Consider the following 17,884-nt stretch of genomic DNA (forward strand, 5'->3'; position numbering starts at 1 on the left):
GCCCGTGACACTTTCTGATATTTCCAAATGTGCCCCAGGCACCAAAAGGTGACTGACTTCTGATGTAGCTAATATAAATTCTTTCACCTTTTATACGAGTCCTGTCCATAGGCACATCTGCACTATACATTTATAGGAGGTATCATACCACTTGAAACATTCATGGCTTCCCCCAAAGAATCCTTGAAATGTAGTTTGTTAAGGGTGCTGAAGACCCCTATTCCCCTCACAGAGCTACAATTCCCAGAGATCCTTGAGAAGAGGGATTGATTGTTAAACCATTCTGGGAACTGTAATTCTTTAAAGGGAACAGGAGTCTTCTATCATCTCTTAACACCCTTTACAAAATAATGTTCCCAAGATTCTTTGGGGGAAGCTAAAGTGGTATAATACTGCTTTAAATGTATAGTGTGGATATGGTCTTCAAATCTGCATCTTGTAATCACACAAGTGCCTGTAATTATTTTCTCAGTATCATTCTCTGTTAATGTGCACTATCACAGCATAGTTGTATGCTTTTTTTTAAATCACCTTGTTTGTTTTGGTTGCTCAGAAGCCTATGATGTGAAAACACGTTTTGCTTGACATAATACATGGGAGGGATGAAAAAGTAGTTTGGAGAGCTGCATAGAACCACCTCAGCTATATTCCTGACTGTTGCAGCATCCTCAGCGCCACCTTCCTGCCCGGTTGTATTTTGATTAAAGCAGTGATTCTCAAACAGTGCGGCCAGGCACACTGGTGCGCCCTAAGAGGTGCTAGGTGTGCCTCAAATATTATGAAAGTATACTTTAAAAATGAGAAGAAACCCATTTGTATAGGGTAAGTAATAGTTTTCTATAATTTTTATTCAGTTTAAAATATATTAATATTTTTTTAATTTTGTACACGAAGTGCGCCAGAAAATTTTTATATGTTTTACAGTGCACCGCAAATCAAAAAAGTTTGAGAACCACTGGATTAAAGGTTTGCAGAGGGACAGTAAACTGGCTGCTGTTTAGCCTCTTCAAGTTTGCAAGCATCGCAAGGAGCACCTCAAAGCGTTTCTGTGCGTGGGAAATGTGTGAATCTCCTCAAGCACCATCATAACAGACGGGTGGGGGCCTTCAAAGCTCCAGTTGTTGTCAAGACTAAAAAACCCATCATGCCTGACCGTTGGCCATGGTGGCTAGGGCTGATGGGAGTTGGGAGCCCAACAGCATCTGGAGGACCACAATCTCCCCACTGCTGCAGTAGTATTTGGGAGGAATCAGAGTTTTATCAGTCTAGGTGGCTAGTAGGGATGGAAAGATCTGCCTGTTTCAGTTCTCTTCCTTTCTCATGTTTCCAATGTTAAATTCAGTTCTCTACATTTCTGCAGCAATCTACATTTAAAAAAAAAATCCTCATGAAAATTCTCCACCATTTCTCCAAATAAACATATTTTTGCAGGCAGTTTTGACAAAGGTACACATTTTTACAAGCCGTTTCTCATCATTTCATGTCTTTTTGCATGCTATTCTCACCCATGTATTCATATTTATGCACAATTTCCCCTAATATATGCATTCCTGTAAATGTTGAGTTGGCAAACTTCACCCCAAAATTCTAATAAATGCGAATTTCGAAGGATGGCTATGTTTTGGGTCGCATATTGTTTCGGAAATTGCGAATTTGATAAATTCTGCTTGAAATGCAAACTGAATCAAAATTCTTACCCATCCCTAGTGACTAGCTATGTCTTCTTCTCAAGTCTAACTCAGAGGATAATTGATTCCATCACATCTTATACTTGGAGACAAAATTGTGAATGAGATCAACCTCTGCTCTGACTAGGGGTGGGATCCTTTGGCCATGCTGGTTCAAAAGCATTCTGTTGACTTAACAGGCTAACATCGATTCAAGTTCGTTCTGTATCCTCTAGCTGCTGCTTTCACCTACCCGTTGGTGTTTTTCGCTTGGAAAAAATATTGATATTAATATCGATATTTCTAAAGGACATTTCCTTTGAAGAAAATATTGATATTTTTAAAGAAAATATCAATAGATTATCATTCTTACAATCAATGTTTTAGAGGCAGAATTTTTGTTGGGAAAAAAAATCAGTTTTCAGAAATAGCTGCAGAAATTTGCTACATTAAAATCCAATTCTCAGCGACTGAGAATAAGTGAATTAATGGGAAATTCGGCACCAAATCTGAATTGGGCGGAATTCTAACACATCCCTAGCTGTGACTGAACTTGGCAACTCCTATATATTCCATACTGATCCCACTCAGTATATATTCCCTTTGACCCTTGACATTAAACCAAACATGAGTGACAGCTGCGTACTGCAAACAACCTTCCTTCCACCCTCTGGGAGACTTTTATGGGATGTTTTCCTTTAATGCCTTAAGCCCAGTTTTGCAATCCGTGACTAAGTTCATAAGGCTCATTGGCATAACCGAATCTATCACAGAAGGCATTAACTTTCCTCCCAAGTCCACCTGGATGATCGCCATTAATTTGGAGTGGTTTGGATTCCTGAAAGAGAGGAATTTTATTTTGTCAATTAAAAATTCTGAAACTACACACAACACAGTCATATGAATCAAATACGATGCTATCGCTGGTATCCAACTAACACGCCCTGTCAACGCACGGATTTCTGCTTACGCAGTGGGACTCCTCTGCTCTCCAATCTTCTCCAGAGAGCTCAGGGAAGCCCTAGACAGATTTCGTGTATGCATGAGGGGAGGGGAAGAAGTCCAGTTGCACAAGTGGAAATCCTTGGGGTGACATATGTGACTCAGCAGATATATCCCATCAAAATGGCGGCATTCAGCACGGCACTCATGAAATAGGGCTGACTGCAGGCTGTTTCGTGGTCCTTTGAAGAAAGGGGCCAACTAAACAGACCATCCCTGGCCAATGCCCCAAGCTTTTCCACTTGGCCCATTGTCCTTTTGCTTCTTCTCTGTTAGAGTTTTCACACACATATATAGCGGCAGAGAGCAAAACTATCTGGTCTGTGAACATCTGGCAGCTGAAAAAAATACATTTACATACTAACATAAGCAAAAAAAGAAGACTGGTCTTTTACTCTGAGGCAAAAGGGATGGAGACGGTCTTTCAGATAACGATGATGTGCATAACAGACATAGCTTGAACAGAGTCTGCCATGGAAGCTCACACAAGGGTTTGTTTAGACTAGGGGTGGGGGAACCTGTTGCACAACTATGATTTGGCATTTACACAAGCAATCCTTGGGCTAACAGATTCACTCTGCCCTTTGCACTTCTGCTTTAATGAGTTACTTCCGCTTTAAGGGATATCATAGTTTGCCACCACATACAACCTGGCAAGCTATGGTTTCTACCAGGCTTCTGAGCCAGGATTTCAAACCATGCTTTGATCCTGATACGGCAGGCTCACACACAAACCATGATTTGCCAGTTTGGATGCAGTGGCAAACTATGCTTTGTAAGAAAGTGGAAGTAACTCCTTAAAGCCATTGTGGTGGTTCTCCATTTATGGAATGTCCTCCCTGGTGAGGTATGTCTGTCCCCCTATTTACTAACTTCAGGAGGAATTTAAAATCATACTTGTTTACCCAGGCATTTAAAGGCTGAACGTTTCTGTTCTTGGCAACCTTGAAATTGTTGGCTGTGAGAGTGTGAGATTGTTTTTAGGCATTTTTAGATATGTTATCATTCTACTGTAAGGTTTTACGGCTGATGTGTTTGCTGCCCTGGGCTCCTTTGGGAGGGAGAGTGGGGTATGATTTTAAAAAATGTGTAAAATAAATGAATAAAGCTAAGCATGGAGAGAAAGGGAGGGGGAGCATATTGGCACAGGGCTCATTCAGAATGCTGCTACAGTTAAGCTGCAGAGTACATGCTCTGAATGCAAAAAAATCCAAGGTTCAATCCTCAGCATCTGCAGGGAGGGCTGGGAATGTCACCTCCCTGAAACCCTGGAAAGCCTCTGTCAGTCATTGCAAACAAATACTGAGCTAGATGGACCAATGGACTGGCTCATGGAGAATAAGGCTCTCAATGGCTACTAGCCATGATAACTGTGCTCTGCCTCTATATCAGAGGCAGTATGCTTCCAAAAAGCAGTTGCCGGAAGCCGCAGGAGGGGAGAGTGTTCTTGCACTCCGGTCCTGCTTGTGGGCTTCCCGTGGGCATCTGGTTGGCCACTGTGAGAACAGGATGCCGGATTAGATGGGCCACTGGCCTGATCCAGCAGGCTGTTCTTATGACCATTGGCCATGCTGGTTGGAGTTGGAGTCCAACAACATCTGGAAGGCCACAGGTTCCCCGCATGTTGTGGTGGGGGTGGCTACAGTTCAGCAGTAAAGCTTTGCATGCAGAAGGTCCCAGGTTCAATCCCCAGCATCTCCTAATAAGGCTGGAAAGTCCCCTGTCTGAAACCTCAGAGAGCCGCTGCCAGTCCATGTAGACAACACTGAGCTGAATGGGCCATCCAATGGTTTCATTCAGTATAAGGCAGCCTCCTATGTTCCTATACAGGTAACCATAGTTTAACACTCCCTACCCTTAAATATTAGACAGGCACCATCTCTGTTATATTTTCAGCACCTATTGAAGACCTTCCTCTTTCAACAAGCCTTTTAAGTAGAGACCTATCCCAGTCTGCTTCTGTGTTGGAATTGCTTTTTAATATGTTTTTAAAACCTTTTGTTTTAAAGATGTCTTCAAAGCTTTTTTAAAAAAATGTTTTTACAGTTGTTTTGTTTTAATGTATTTCAAGGTATTTTAATGTATTTGTTTTTAATGTTTTTAATTGTTGTAAACCACCCAGAGAGCTTCAGCTATGGGGCGGTATATAAATGTAATAAATAAATAAATTAAGAAAGTAAGTTAGTAAGCCTGTTTTTATGATGTTTTAAAGTGTTTTCAGTGCTTTTGTCTGCCGCCCTGGGCTCCTGCTGGGAGGAAGGGCAGGATATAAATCAAATAAATAAATAAACATTGTGTGTGATTTGACCCAGTTAAGTTATAGAGCACTCTTCTGGCTCCCAGGTTGGAATCATGACAGTTAATTGTCATCTGTAAATTCAGGCTACGAAAACCACTTACCCGGGTAAAGGACAACATGCATAACCAGAGGGGAAGCTTGTACCACGCACATAATTTTGACATGGAGGGTAGTCTGGATGATCCACGCTTAAAGCTAAGGTACAGAACAAAACCAAATTTAAAATTTGTTCAAACAGCAAGCATGATGACCCATTCATAGTCTAAACAACAAACCACTGATTTCTCAAAATAATGTTTATTATAGTGCATGTGTTGGAAATTTTATACCGTCAGTCACTAGTGATTTTCTCACTCTCACACACGTACACTGCAGTCCTATACATGTCTGCTCAGATGTATGTCCTAATAAGGTCAATGGGTCTTACTCCAAAGTAAGGATGGGGGAGAAATTAAATTCTGTTCACATTCAAAGGCAAGCCCAGCTAATTCACACTTTCTAAAACAATATGCAGACTGAACACACAGCACTCTTTCGAAGCTCACACTTCTCTGAATTTTGCAATGCAGTTCATCAGCCAAGATGTGTAGAAAAATGCCTATACCAGGGTAAAGTGTGCATTAAAAATGCAAATATTAGCAAAAATGGCCCATAAAAATTCATTAGAAAAACTTGCTTTGAAAAAGTGAGTGGATTAGGCAACATTGCAGACAAAAATATGTGTATTAGGTGAAATTTGCACTAAAACGCTGGTGTATTTTCGTGAGGACTTTAAAACACACACAAACTGATGTGCAAATGGGCAGAACGAAAGACTGGAAAAATAAGAAAAGCAGAGAAACTGAAATTGACAGATTCTTTCATCCCTTTTCCAAAGTAAGTAGGTATAATATTTCCAGTCTCTAGAAAGGCAATGGGAGGGGGGCACTGAACTATTTGTCTTCTGGATTATTATTTATTACAGCACCATTCTTCCAGACAGCGCAAGACTCACATGGATGTTAGCCGACTGGGGCATTCTATTGAGAGGAATTACCAGATGTTAAACTAATTATAGGAACATATGAAGCTGCTTAGTCCATCTAGCTCAGTATTGTTTACACTGACTGGCAGTGGCTTTCCAGGGTTTCAGGCAGGATGTCTCTTCCAGCCCTATCTGGAGGTGCTGGGGATTGAACTTGGGACCTTCTCCCTCTGAGCTATGCCCTTCCCCTATATACCCAATTCATTTATTAACCACTTCCCAAGGAGTGATATTGCTTACAGTTTGTCGTCATTAAATCTCCATATTTTTTGATGTGCAACAGGAAGACGAAATCTCTTGGCGACACCAGTCCCATGCCGTAACTGTGTGTAATGCTGCGGTAAATGAAAGTGTCCTACAATTCAATAATAATAAAAAAGACAAAACCATACATGAAAGTGCCCTACAACAAATTAAAATAGTTGGGGTGTCAGCCGTAAACAATCTTGCTTGCATCAGTGTAACTTGCTTAAAACAAAACAGGTTTAAGATTCACTTTTATCAGCAAAATGACCACATTGGATACTGGATTGTAAAGCAAGACATATTTTTGTGTATGCAGACATTGCTGATGATAAACTTAGAATTCAATATAGGAACACCACATTTCACTGATTCAGCAGGATATAAATCATTTCAATAAAATGAACAAATCAGAGAATAAATAAATAGAATGAATTGACAGGTATTAAACACTGTATGCCACAGGTGGGCAACCTCATATTATGTGCCCCCTGAAACCCTCTAAAAGGTGACCCATTTCCCCATCACATCAGAGTTCCTGCCTTCCTGTTAAATTCCTCCTTATTTTTTCTGTCCTTTTAAAATGTTCCTCTTCTACTCCCATCTTTTAAAGTAGTTTCAGCACAATTGGAAGGGCACCATTTTAATTAAGAAATCTAAATGGATGGGGTTTTGTAAAAACTTTCTTCCCTGTTTCCACAGCTTAAGGAAAATAATTCTTTTCCTCATCTGTCTGAGAACAAATTAGTAGGCTTTGCCATGTTGGATGGTAGTGGTGGTGTAGCATACTAAAGTCAGAAAGGAATTACTTTCACTTGCTTTCCATTGGCTTGTTGCATTGACTTGTATTACAGTTATCTCTGGCTCCACCCACTGCCAGCATGTGGCCCCTGACAGATTACCCCAATGGAATGTGGCCCTCAACAGAAAAACTTTGATTACCCCTGTTGTATGCAAAGCATAAGGTTAACCACTGAGCTGTGGACTCCACAGAGCATTAGTGATGCTTAAGCTCCCTGCCTTCTATTTCTCCCGTTAATCATTCACTCCCCAATGCTATTTTGCAGAAGAAGAACAATACTTAGTATTTCAACATACTTTGTCGCCACAGAGCAAATAGTTCTGGCCAGAGATATGCTGCCTTTAGACATGGAAGTTGCATTCAGTCAACAATTTCCAATGGCGCATTTAAGAGCAATTCTTGTGCCCTTGCTCTTTTTCTCGGAGTGCAAATTTTATTGGCTATGTCTTTAAAATATCATCATCATCAAATTATTATTATTGTTGTTGTTGTTGTTGTTGTTATTAACAACAACAACAACAACAATAGGGATATTGGAGAATTTTGACAAAAATGGAAAGGGACATGGAAATTGCTGCAGTTCATGTTGTCTCTCTGTGATCAGAAATGGAAATCAGTCCAAGAAAACATGATTGTTGTTTTAAAGTCCACAAATGATACATCATTAATGATGTGGAAGGTTTTTTTTCCTTTACATAGTTTTGATGTTACTTGTACAATGAAACAAAGGTATGTTAATAGTTATACAAAATAGCAAACATTAAATAGCAGACAGCGATATAAGCCAGCAAATTCATCTTGTTAGCTCAAGAACTTCCACCTTCACAACAGGACTCCTTCTCCTCTCCCTGCACACCCCCTGCAAAAATGATCCAGGGGGCTGGAGAAAACAAATGTGGGGGTTTGTTCATGGAGAGGAGAGAGAGAGAAGAAATCCCAAGGGGCAAATGAAAGTTCTTGCACTAATGGGTTAACTTCTTTAGATACTACCCTAAATAGTATAAGAAGATGCACCTATGAAAATCCTCAGTTTTATACAGCAACCAAAGGCCCCAAAGCTTTTGTTCCAAATTTCAGCTCCATCCAAAAGCCAAAAAGTAACATCTAGCTGAGCAAACAGCACACACCAAAACTTCAGCATTCTGAAGCTTTCCATTAACTCACCTCGTCAATTGTGTCTACAAGTTTGTATGACTGCAGGGCCCTGTCCCACTTGCTGCGGTACTCAGCACAGTAAATGAAGGGGAAGAGTTTAGCAGCCGGGACTTCTATCAGCGCTTCCGCACGATATCTGGGTTAAATACAGAAACAAATATTTCAGAGGTATTTGGTTTAATCGTGATGTGAACAGAGGCCTGGTTCTACGCACGCACGACAATGAGGAGGTAGACTGAAGCGGTACAATTATGGACTGAGGGGGAAAGGAAGACATTAATGCAAGAATGAAAACAGAGAACATCTAAGGCAGCCTTCATCAGCCTGGTGCCCTCCAGATGTTTTAGACTGCAACTCTGTCTGGGGCTGATGGGAGTTGTAGTCCGAAACATCTGGAGGGCACCAGGTTGGGGAAGGCTGATGGTGGAAGCAATACTGGAATTATAAAGTATTCAGCCCAACATGTTTCAATTACAATCTTCATCAGGGGGCTCTGTGGAAGCAAAGCAGCCCTGCATTTTATTCCTGCCCTCCCCGCAAGGACCAGACACACCATGCACCCGAGAGCAACAATAAGGTAGCAGGTCTAGCTAGAGATTGCATCAACATTTAGTAACACAAAGCAGAGCATTTGTTGCAACAAGGTCTGGAGCTCGGCCGAGGCCTTTAATCCCTCTTGAGCTGGACTACCTCTTCCCAGGCATCACCCTTTTCCTGAAGAGTGCAGACAGGGTTGGTGCATCAGAGGTGGACATCATCAGGCACCTCCTGTTTTCTAATGTAATCAACAAATGGAATCTAATTTGTTATAAAAGTAGTTGTCCCCAACTAAGTCATACTCATGAGTAGATCTATTAAAATCAATGGACTTACTGACCAGGGCTGGCGCCAGGCATTCCGGGGCCCTTGGGCACCAGCCTGCCCCTGGCACATGCAAGCACGCATCCACACATGCCCCACCTACCTACCTTTCCCTTGGTGAATACTGCCCGAGCTGTGCACGCATGCCTGCCATTAACCAAGATGGCGGCACGGGCATTAGCCCCTTAGGGAAACCTAGGCCACTATCTTGGTTGATGGCAGGCTTGTGCCCGCAGAGCAACCAACATTTACATCAAGGGAGAGGTAGGTGGGCAAGCAGGCAGGCGTTGCAGGCCTGTGTGGCAGTAGGGGGTGCCTGGGAGCTTCCTCTCACGATCCACAGCAGGGTCGGGAGCTGATGCTGCCGTGGATCATGGAAGGGGGTACTACCCATCCACTCTGATAAGGGGCCCTTCAGGTGCTGGCCCTGCTACTGACTTAGAGTGCTATTCAGTGCTAGTCCTACTCTGTGTAGGTAATGGACATGACTAACTTAGGTGCATTAGCTTCAGTGGGTCTACTCTGAGTAGAATTTAGTTGAATGCAACCCTTAGGCTGCAGTCCTAACCCAACTAACTTACCTATTGAATTCAATAGTACTTACTTCTGAGTAGACGTGATTAAGAGTGTAATGTAACTGGGCTTACTGTAACGCACTCTATGTGGATTGCCCATGAGGTTGGTCTGGAAGCTGCAGCTGGTGCAAAATGGTGCAGTGCGACTGCTCACTGGGGCAGGGTATCGCCAACATGTCACCCCACTGCTTTAAGAATTGCACTGGCTGCACCATTAGCTACCAGGATAAGTTCAAGGTTTTGGTTTTGGTGTACAAAGCCCTATACAGCTGGGGACCAGGATACCTGAAAGACCGTCTTATCCCTTATATACCCAGTCGATCATTATGGTCTGCAAGTTAGGCCTCCTGCAGATACCATCTTATCAGGAGGTCCGTTCCGCACAACTTAGGAAACAGACCTTTAGTGTAGTGGCGGCCACCCTTTGGAATTCCCTCCCCTTAAATATTAGACAGGTGCCATCTCTGTTATCTTTTCTGCGCTGACTGAAGACCTTCTTCTTTCAATAAGCCTTTTAAGTAGAGACCTTATCCCAGTCTGCGTCTGTGTTGGAATTGCTTTTTAAGATCTTTTTAAAGCTTTTTTAAAAAGATGTTTTGTTTTAATATATTTTGATGTCTGTTTTTATTTATTTATTTTGTTTGCTGCCCTGGGCTCCTGTTGGGAGGAAGGGCAGGATATACATTATAATTATCATCATCATCATCATCATCATCATTATCAACAACAACAACTTAAGTCCATTGATTTTGGCTGGTCTACTCCGCATATGACTTAGCTGAACCTCACCTATTGTCTTCCACCTGTTTTCCAGACCTTATCTATCCACTCACTTGTTGTGGGTCTTCCTTGTGAAGTCCCCGCTCTCTTTTTGCAAACAATATTCTTGCTGCAGTTGCCATGTAAAAAAATAATTCCTCCGTATTACTTGGAAGTAAGCTCCATGCTAGAAATTGTGTTTAGGATTCCACCACTCTGCTGCTTTGGTTTATTGTGTTTCTCCACTTTGGAAGATTGTAACTGTAACATGTTGTGTTGAATAAGCTATATTAATTTGTTACCTTCTTATTCCAGATGTCTAGATTGTACCACTTGAGGTGTGTGTGTGGGGGGCACCATTTTTGAACACTCACCCGTGTGATAAATGTCCAGAAATACACACCAAGGAAATTAGCAGATTGGAAAGTTCAAGTCCAGCTCTTTTATGTTGTGCTTGGTACTTGTGATGAGATTTATTGATTTATTTATGTAGGAGAGTATTCAAAAATGTGATTCCTCACCTGCAGTCTGCAGTGCTATGGCTCACTCTACCACCTAATTTCCTCCTTATTGTGCTGCATGTGTAGACTAGGCCAAGAAAGAAGTAACAGGTCAGAATTTATTCCATGCATAAAAATTAGGCGTGGTGAACGTTTGGCCTTCCAGATATTGTTGAATTACAACTCCCATCATACCTGGCCACTAGGGTTGCCAGGGTCAGGGCCTGAGACTGATCCTGTATCTTTAGCAGAAGAGAGAGTCAGTCAAGTGCAGGTGTTCTTGCAACACTGTAATGAGAAAAACCACAGAATTCTCCCTTCCCCCTGCACAACTTTTAAAGATACAGAAGACCTCTTGGTTGCCAGGCCCAGCCTCTAAGAGGTCTTCTGTATCTTTAAAAGTTGTGCAGGAGGAAGGGAAAATTCTACCTTGTGGTTTTTCTCACTACAATGTTGCAAGAACACCTGCATTTGGCTGACTTTCTCTTCTCCTAAAGATACAGGATCAGTCTCGGGCCAGGAACCTGGCAACCCTACTGGCCACTGACCATGCTGTCTGAGGTTAATGGAAGTTGTTGTTCAGCAATATCGGGAGGGCCAAATGTTCCCCACACCTGGTACAGGCGGGCCCTGCTTATACGGCAGGTTCCGTTCCAGACCCCTGCTGTAAAGCAGAAATGCCGTAAAGTGGAACCCCACTGAATATAATGGGGCGCAATGCGCGAAAATGATGCCAAAATGATGCAAAATGCCGCAAAAGGGCAAAATCAGCTTTAAAAATGGGGAATCAAAGCCGCTGCATTAGCAGAATGCTGGGAAGTGAAGCACCGGGAAGTGGGGCCCTACTGTACAAATTCTTAGGAGTTCATGTAAGCTAGCATTTGAGCAAAAAGAGTCACAAGATGGATTCCTTATGAATGCAGTGCCCTGCTCTGGCCTTTAATTAGTGTATCAGATCCCAGAGGAAGGGCTGGCCAGCTGGCTGGCACCCCGAACCAGAGCGCTCCTATCAGGGGGTAAGGATATACCACAACATTTTGTTGCAGATCCCACTTCTCTAACATATTCAGTGAATTAAAATGGGGTATAGTCAAACAGCAGCAAGGGCAGTCTGTAAACTGGGTAATTTTCAAGCGTTCGGCTTTTAGGGAATGCAGAATTCAAGGAATTCTCAAGAGATACGGCTGCTGTGCCAAGGCATGACCGAGCATCTGCTACGGAACTTCTCTCTGGTACAGTGGTTTGGAAAACTCTTGATTTAGTCCACAGAAGATGCACACAAAGGGTTTTTGCAACTTTTTCTCCAACTCCTCATTTTGGCTAAAGAGGAACTGCTTGAAATAAGTTTACAGAGCAGCCCTATACAGAAAGCTGTCTTATACCAAGTCAGATCAGATCAGTATTACCTACACTGACGGAAAGCAGCTCTCTGGGGTTTCAGACAGGGGACATTCCCAGGCCTGCCTGGAGCTGCTGGGAATTGAACCTGGGACCTTCAGCATGCAAAACAGATGCTCTACAACTGAGCTATGGCCCTTCCAGATAAGTGGGGGCACGGGAGGGAGATACACAGCAGAGCTACTGACGTTTCCAGAAGTCCTGCCAGCTTTTGGTGGCCAGGGCACAAGGGGTGTGCGCATGTGACCATTTTTCTTTTATGGCTTCCTCCCATTGCTCAGGCTGGTGTAGTTTCTGGCTCTGTTTGGGAGCATGTTAGGGAAACAAGGGAACCTAGGATCCTGTCCCTCCTCCCCAACAGCCCTGTTTTTTGCTCCACCAATGGGGCATCCATGCTGGCAGAAAGCTCCACCACTGTTCAGGGCTAGGGAGGACCTTCAGCAGCAGACCTCCCTTTCCGCTTGGAGACAGGGAGATCTGCGATACCCTATGGCCCCTAGGACACCCTCCCACGGTCTACAGTATTGCACCATTAGGCCACACCCACCCCATACATTTAAAGCACTATTATGCCATTTTAACAGTCATGGCTCCCTGCAAAGAATCCTGGGAACTGTTAAGAGTGCTGAGAGTTGTTAGGGGACCCCTCAAAGAGCTACACTTCCCAGGGTTCCCTGGGAAGAAGGATTGCTAAACCACTCTGAAAACTGTAGCTCTTGGAATGAAGTGATTTGCCTGTTGACGCTGCTTTTCAGACTGAGTGCATAAACACACTGAAAACAAAGCCTATATACTTACACAGTTCCTGGGAAGTCTGTTGCAGGCTTTGCCAAGACTGAAATATGTTTCTCAGGTTGACAATAAAGGAAAGGAAATAATGATCAAATCTCTCTGCTTCTGAAATATCAGTACTTTTTAGAATTGTAAACAATTTATACACACACCCCAAAATAGCCACTGATCTCTATTCTCTACTGCAAACCCACTGATACCCACACCTATCAACTGGAAATCCTGCCATCCGAAGCATATAAAGAAAAACACTGTGTATAGTTTAGCTCTGAGAATCAAACTTATTTGCAACAATGAGAACAAATACCAAAGAAAGATCAGTGAACTTAAAGAACACCTTCTTCTGTGAGGATATCCTCCACATCCACTGAGCCTCCATTCTGTCCAGAGAAAACCTCCTCCATAATAAAGTGTCAAAGAACAAACAACAACAGATTCCATTTGTGGGAGATTTCCATCCAGCATCTCCTATCACTGAGCAATCACTGCTGGCAAACTCTGAACATCTTCCTAGAGCCATCACTAGGCCTCCTGTGGTAGCATTTTGCCAGCCTCCTAATTTATGCAGACCGGTAGCAAGAGCTGTACTTAAGACACCTATCAGCAATCCTGGGTCTCATCCTTGTCACTCCAAATGCTGTATCACCTGTGTGTACCTCAGGGAGACAGCTACTTTCAAAAACACTAGGACAGGCAGAACATATTACATCAAACAGAACATCACCTGCAGGCCCTGCAATATAATGTCATTGAATGCAAAAGACCAGGATGTCATATCCAATATGTAGGAAAAACTACAACTGACCTACGCACACGCTTCAGAAACCACAAATCGGCAATCTTGACAAAAAAAAGTGGAGCAACCAGTTGCAAAACATTTTAACACTGAGGGCCACAGCCTGTTGGGCTTTTCTATAACAGCTATAGAGATGTCAATAGATCCAGCAGCATTAACTAAGAGGGAGAACTTTTGGATATACTCTCTGGACACATTGGCACCACATGGCCTTAATCTGGAGGACAGTACAAACATTACTTAGCTTCTGCAAATGAAGCCCCGCTGAGCATTCCATCATCAAAGCTCTATAACTGCCACCTTGGTAACAGCATTTGTATGTTAGCAGCTGATGAAGGCGGAAGCTGAAATGTTTTGATATTGCAATAAAAACCTCTGTTTTGTTCATCACAATTATGTGCATATATGTATTTTAGGTGATTAACAGATTCCTTATAGGGATCCAGAGCAAGCTTGGGTGAAGTTCTGTCTGCTGCTTTCAAAACCCCACCCCTCCCCACCCTCCCCACCCCTCCCCTGGTTGCCTGTGAGAAACAAGAACTGCCTCTATAGCAACCAGGGAGACTGGGATATTTTCTTTCTCTTTTTAAAGCCACAATTATTGACTGGCATAGCCTGGGCAACAAGCTGATAAAACATGCTGGGGCAAATTTTGCAGCTTAACTGCAAAAGAGAAGTAGTCCAAACAAGATGAGCTGCATTGTTCTTACTGTACATTTTGCCACTCTCCATCCTGATGGTTCTTCAAGGTACATCAAAATTTTCTTGGAGAGGTCCTTTGAAATATTCTTATAGTCCATCTATCTGTGAAGATGTCAAAGCAATGGACAGGTAAGTGGCACATAGTATCACAAAATGTGTGTGTGGGAGGGGGGAACACCAAGTTTAAAGGTAAAGGTGTCCCTGCACTTATAGTGCGAGTCGTTTCCGACTCTTAGGGTGATGTCTTGCGACGTTTACTAGGCAGACCGTATATATGGGGTGGGATTGCCAGTTCCTTCTCTGGCCTTTCTTTACCCCCCAGCATATGCCGGGTACACATTTTACCGACCACGGATGGATGGAAGGCTGAGTGGATCTCGACCCCTTTTACCGGAGATTCGACTTCCTCCTTCCGTTGGAATCGAACTCTGGCCGTGAGCAGAGCTTCAGCTGCGTTACCGCCGCTTACCACTCTGTGCCACGGAGGGTCTTTACATGAAGTTTAGAGCACCTTAATTGAATGGACTGTAACAGCATTAGAAACCTTAGACAGCATTAGAAACTATTCCATATCGATAGAAAAGCTTGTTCCAAAAATTCCATTCCACTCTCCCAACATTCTGTCACCCTATTTTCAGGCAAGACACCATAACATACCGGCAAATTCAGGTCACACAATTAAAGCTGATTTAGAGATCTTGTGCAACAAACATGCTGCCCCCTCTCCCAGCTGTATGACTTTTTGCAATAAGGAAAATGACAAGAAAATGCACTGGAAAGTGTGGGAAATTTGCTTGACACGGCATCTAACTTTCCCACTAACAAATGGCAAATAGCCACCGTCATCTAACCTCCCCAGAAATTTTGTGCAAACAAAACAGAATGAATGCTCAGTAAACAGGTTATCTGGAACAGCTAGAAGGAAGAGAATCCAGGATGAACCCTATGCAAATCAGATCAGGCTTGATTTTCAAAAGCTGATGCAATCAGAGGTAGGGGGCAAGCTTAGTCTTCATCCAAACAACGTATAAGCAAATGTTTTCCATTCATTCCAGTGGGGAAACTCTCCAGCCCAAAACAGCTCTTGTCCCATCCCAAATTGCTCCCTGTCTGTGATCTCTGCTTGGAGACTATCTCCTGGTGAGTCATTTGTGTACAATGTTTACAGTCAAAGGTCTGCTGAACAGCTGTTCAAAACCTGCACATAGAGATATTGCTGAAGTTAGTGAGAGTAAAATCTACTTTCTGAATTTGCCTTCTCCACAAAAGTTCCTGAGACCCTCTTCATCAGACTCCCCCATACCTTCAAAGGTGAAGTGGGTGGGGATCAATGACAGGCAGAGACTTTTCAGTTGTGGTGCCTAACCTCTGGAACACTCTCCCAACAGAAGCCTGCCTGGCACTGAGCTTGATGTCTCTTTAGCACCAGGCAGAGTCCTTTTTATTTTCTCTGGTCCTTGAAAGACCGAACTTTTTTCTGCATTGTGTTAATCTGGCCACGTGTTCTTTTCTACTGCTGCTGCTATTTCAATTCATACTGTCGTTTTCTTTGCATTTATTGTTGTTTTGCTTTGCAATTCTATGCATGTGTACTCCAGAAAAGACTTGCTCCCAGACAGGCTGCAATCCTATACCAGCTAACAGGAGTATAATCCACAAAGGGATTTATGTCAGAGCAGACACACATTAGGTTGCATTTTTAATCTTTCAACCATGTTAGCAGCTCCAAGTGGTTGTTTACCTGTGGCATAGGAATTCCATAAACAAAGCTTGGCCTTAGGTGGCAAAGGAGTACAAGGCTCTCTCGGCACTGTATTTGAGCAGGCACAATGTCAATATCTCAGCTTCCTATTTGTTCTTCCAATGTGATGGATGGAGGCACCCTGCATGAGAAGAGGATTTGCACAAATGAACTTTTGAAACAGGCCCCTTGTATAGCAAGATGTGAACTGAGGTGGTCCAAATGTTATTTTTGGATGAAGTACTATTCAAATCTCACTTATTTATAGCTGTATGTCCAGTGTAAGGAGCAAAGGTATCCCACTTCAGGACACAAAAGCCATATAATTTAGGTGTTATCCAGAAGCTATTTTGGGATGCTTTCAGTTGCAGGCATTTGCACCTTTCAATCAAATGCATAGCTAAGAAAAAACCCTATCTCCAATCTCTGGTTGTTATATGCCTTCAAGTCGATTACAACTTATGGCGACCCTATGAATCGGCAACCTCCAAGAGCATCTGTTATAAACCACCCTTGTTCAGATCTTGTAAGTCCAGGTCTGTGGCTTCCTTTATGGAAACAATCCATCTCTTCTTTGGTCTTCCTCTTTTTCTACTCCCTTCTGTTTTTCCCAGCTTTTTCTTTTCTAGTGAATCAATCATATCTTCTCATTATGTGTCCAAGGTATGATAACCTCAGATTCATCATTTTAGCTTCTAGTGATAGTTCTGGTTTAATTTGTTCTAACACCCAATTATTTGTCTTTTTCGCAGTCCATGGTATGTGCAAAGCTCTCCTCCAACACCACATTTCAAATGAGTTGGTTTTTCTCCTATCCGCTTTTTTCACTGTCCAACTTTTACATCCATACATAGAGATCGGGAATACCATGGTCTGAATGATCCTGACTTTAGTGTTCAGTGATACATCTTTGTATTTGAGGACCTTTTGTAGTTCTTTCATAGCTGCCCTCCCCAGTCCTAGCCTTCTTCTAATTTCTTGACTACTGTCTCCATTTTGGTATTTACTGACATTTTGTGATGTAGAGGTGGTGGGAAAAGAAGTTTGTACATGCCCAGAGTTTCACTTTAAGATGGCAGAATATCTTTTGGAGTTCCAAAAGTGCTTGCCACAGCAATCTAAAGAACTCCTCTGGGTATGTACAAAGTCCCCACTAACACCACACCACAACAACCAGCCCTTAGATGCCAGAGATTGGGGACAGGATTTTTTTTTCAAGGCCATCATTTCTAGGGAAATCTGAACTCTGAGTTTCAGAAACTAAGCCTTGCAATCATCAAAATAAATTGCAAACTGTCTAGTGTATGAGGCGGAGAACCTAATCACTAGCTTAGTGCACTCACTACCGTAAGGCAGGATTCTGGTTCATGTTAAATGTCGTCGCTTCCTCCTTGCTCATGGGAACTGTACGGGGCGGGGAACTGCTGCGCTGTAACAAAGCAGAATCTCGCACTCACCTGAATGCTGGGTCTTGTTAAAGCATCCCTTCCGCTCCCGTTCTCCTCCCAGCTGTAACTCCTGCATCTCAGCAGTGGAGGGCAGTGTGGCTCAAGAACATTGTGATGCAT

At 42.8% G+C, this 17,884-nt stretch overlaps 1 protein-coding gene across 4 annotated transcripts; it reads right to left on the reverse strand.

Annotated features, from left to right (window-relative positions):
- Positions 1–828: 828 nt before the first annotated feature.
- STARD6 (StAR related lipid transfer domain containing 6) lies at positions 829–17,835 on the reverse strand. 4 transcript variants are annotated; one of them, XM_061614776.1, is made up of 8 exons: positions 17,774–17,835; positions 16,317–16,458; positions 14,584–14,677; positions 13,084–13,133; positions 8,202–8,328; positions 6,233–6,347; positions 5,070–5,163; positions 829–2,505 (listed from the first exon to the last, which is right to left on the reverse strand). In XM_061614776.1, the coding sequence occupies exons 3-8, from the start codon at positions 14,671–14,673 to the stop codon at positions 2,349–2,351; spliced, it is 633 nt and encodes a 210-aa protein (XP_061470760.1). In that variant the 5' UTR covers positions 14,674–14,677; positions 16,317–16,458; positions 17,774–17,835; the 3' UTR covers positions 829–2,348. The 4 variants fall into 4 exon arrangements, with proteins under 4 accessions (XP_061470760.1, XP_061470739.1, XP_061470750.1 ...); XM_061614755.1 differs by lacking the exon at positions 829–2,505 and adding an exon at positions 2,539–3,007; XM_061614766.1 differs by lacking the exons at positions 829–2,505; positions 17,774–17,835 and adding exons at positions 2,539–3,007; positions 17,660–17,713.
- Positions 17,836–17,884: the final 49 nt, after the last annotated feature.

Source organism: Rhineura floridana, chromosome 1 (assembly GCF_030035675.1).
Source record: "Rhineura floridana isolate rRhiFlo1 chromosome 1, rRhiFlo1.hap2, whole genome shotgun sequence".
Lineage (NCBI taxonomy): Eukaryota > Metazoa > Chordata > Lepidosauria > Squamata > Rhineuridae > Rhineura > Rhineura floridana.

Coding starts and splice junctions, on each gene's coding strand:
- STARD6 (XM_061614755.1), bottom strand. CDS start 14,673: ATGGACTATAAGAATATTTCAAAGGACCTCTCCAAGAAAATTTTGATG. Junction 8,329..13,083: donor ACAGACTTCCCAGGAACTGT/GTAAGTATATAG, acceptor TATTTAACCCAG/ATATCGTGCGGAAGCGCTGA. Junction 6,348..8,201: donor TTGTAGACACAATTGACGAG/GTGAGTTAATGG, acceptor ATTGAATTGTAG/GACACTTTCATTTACCGCAG.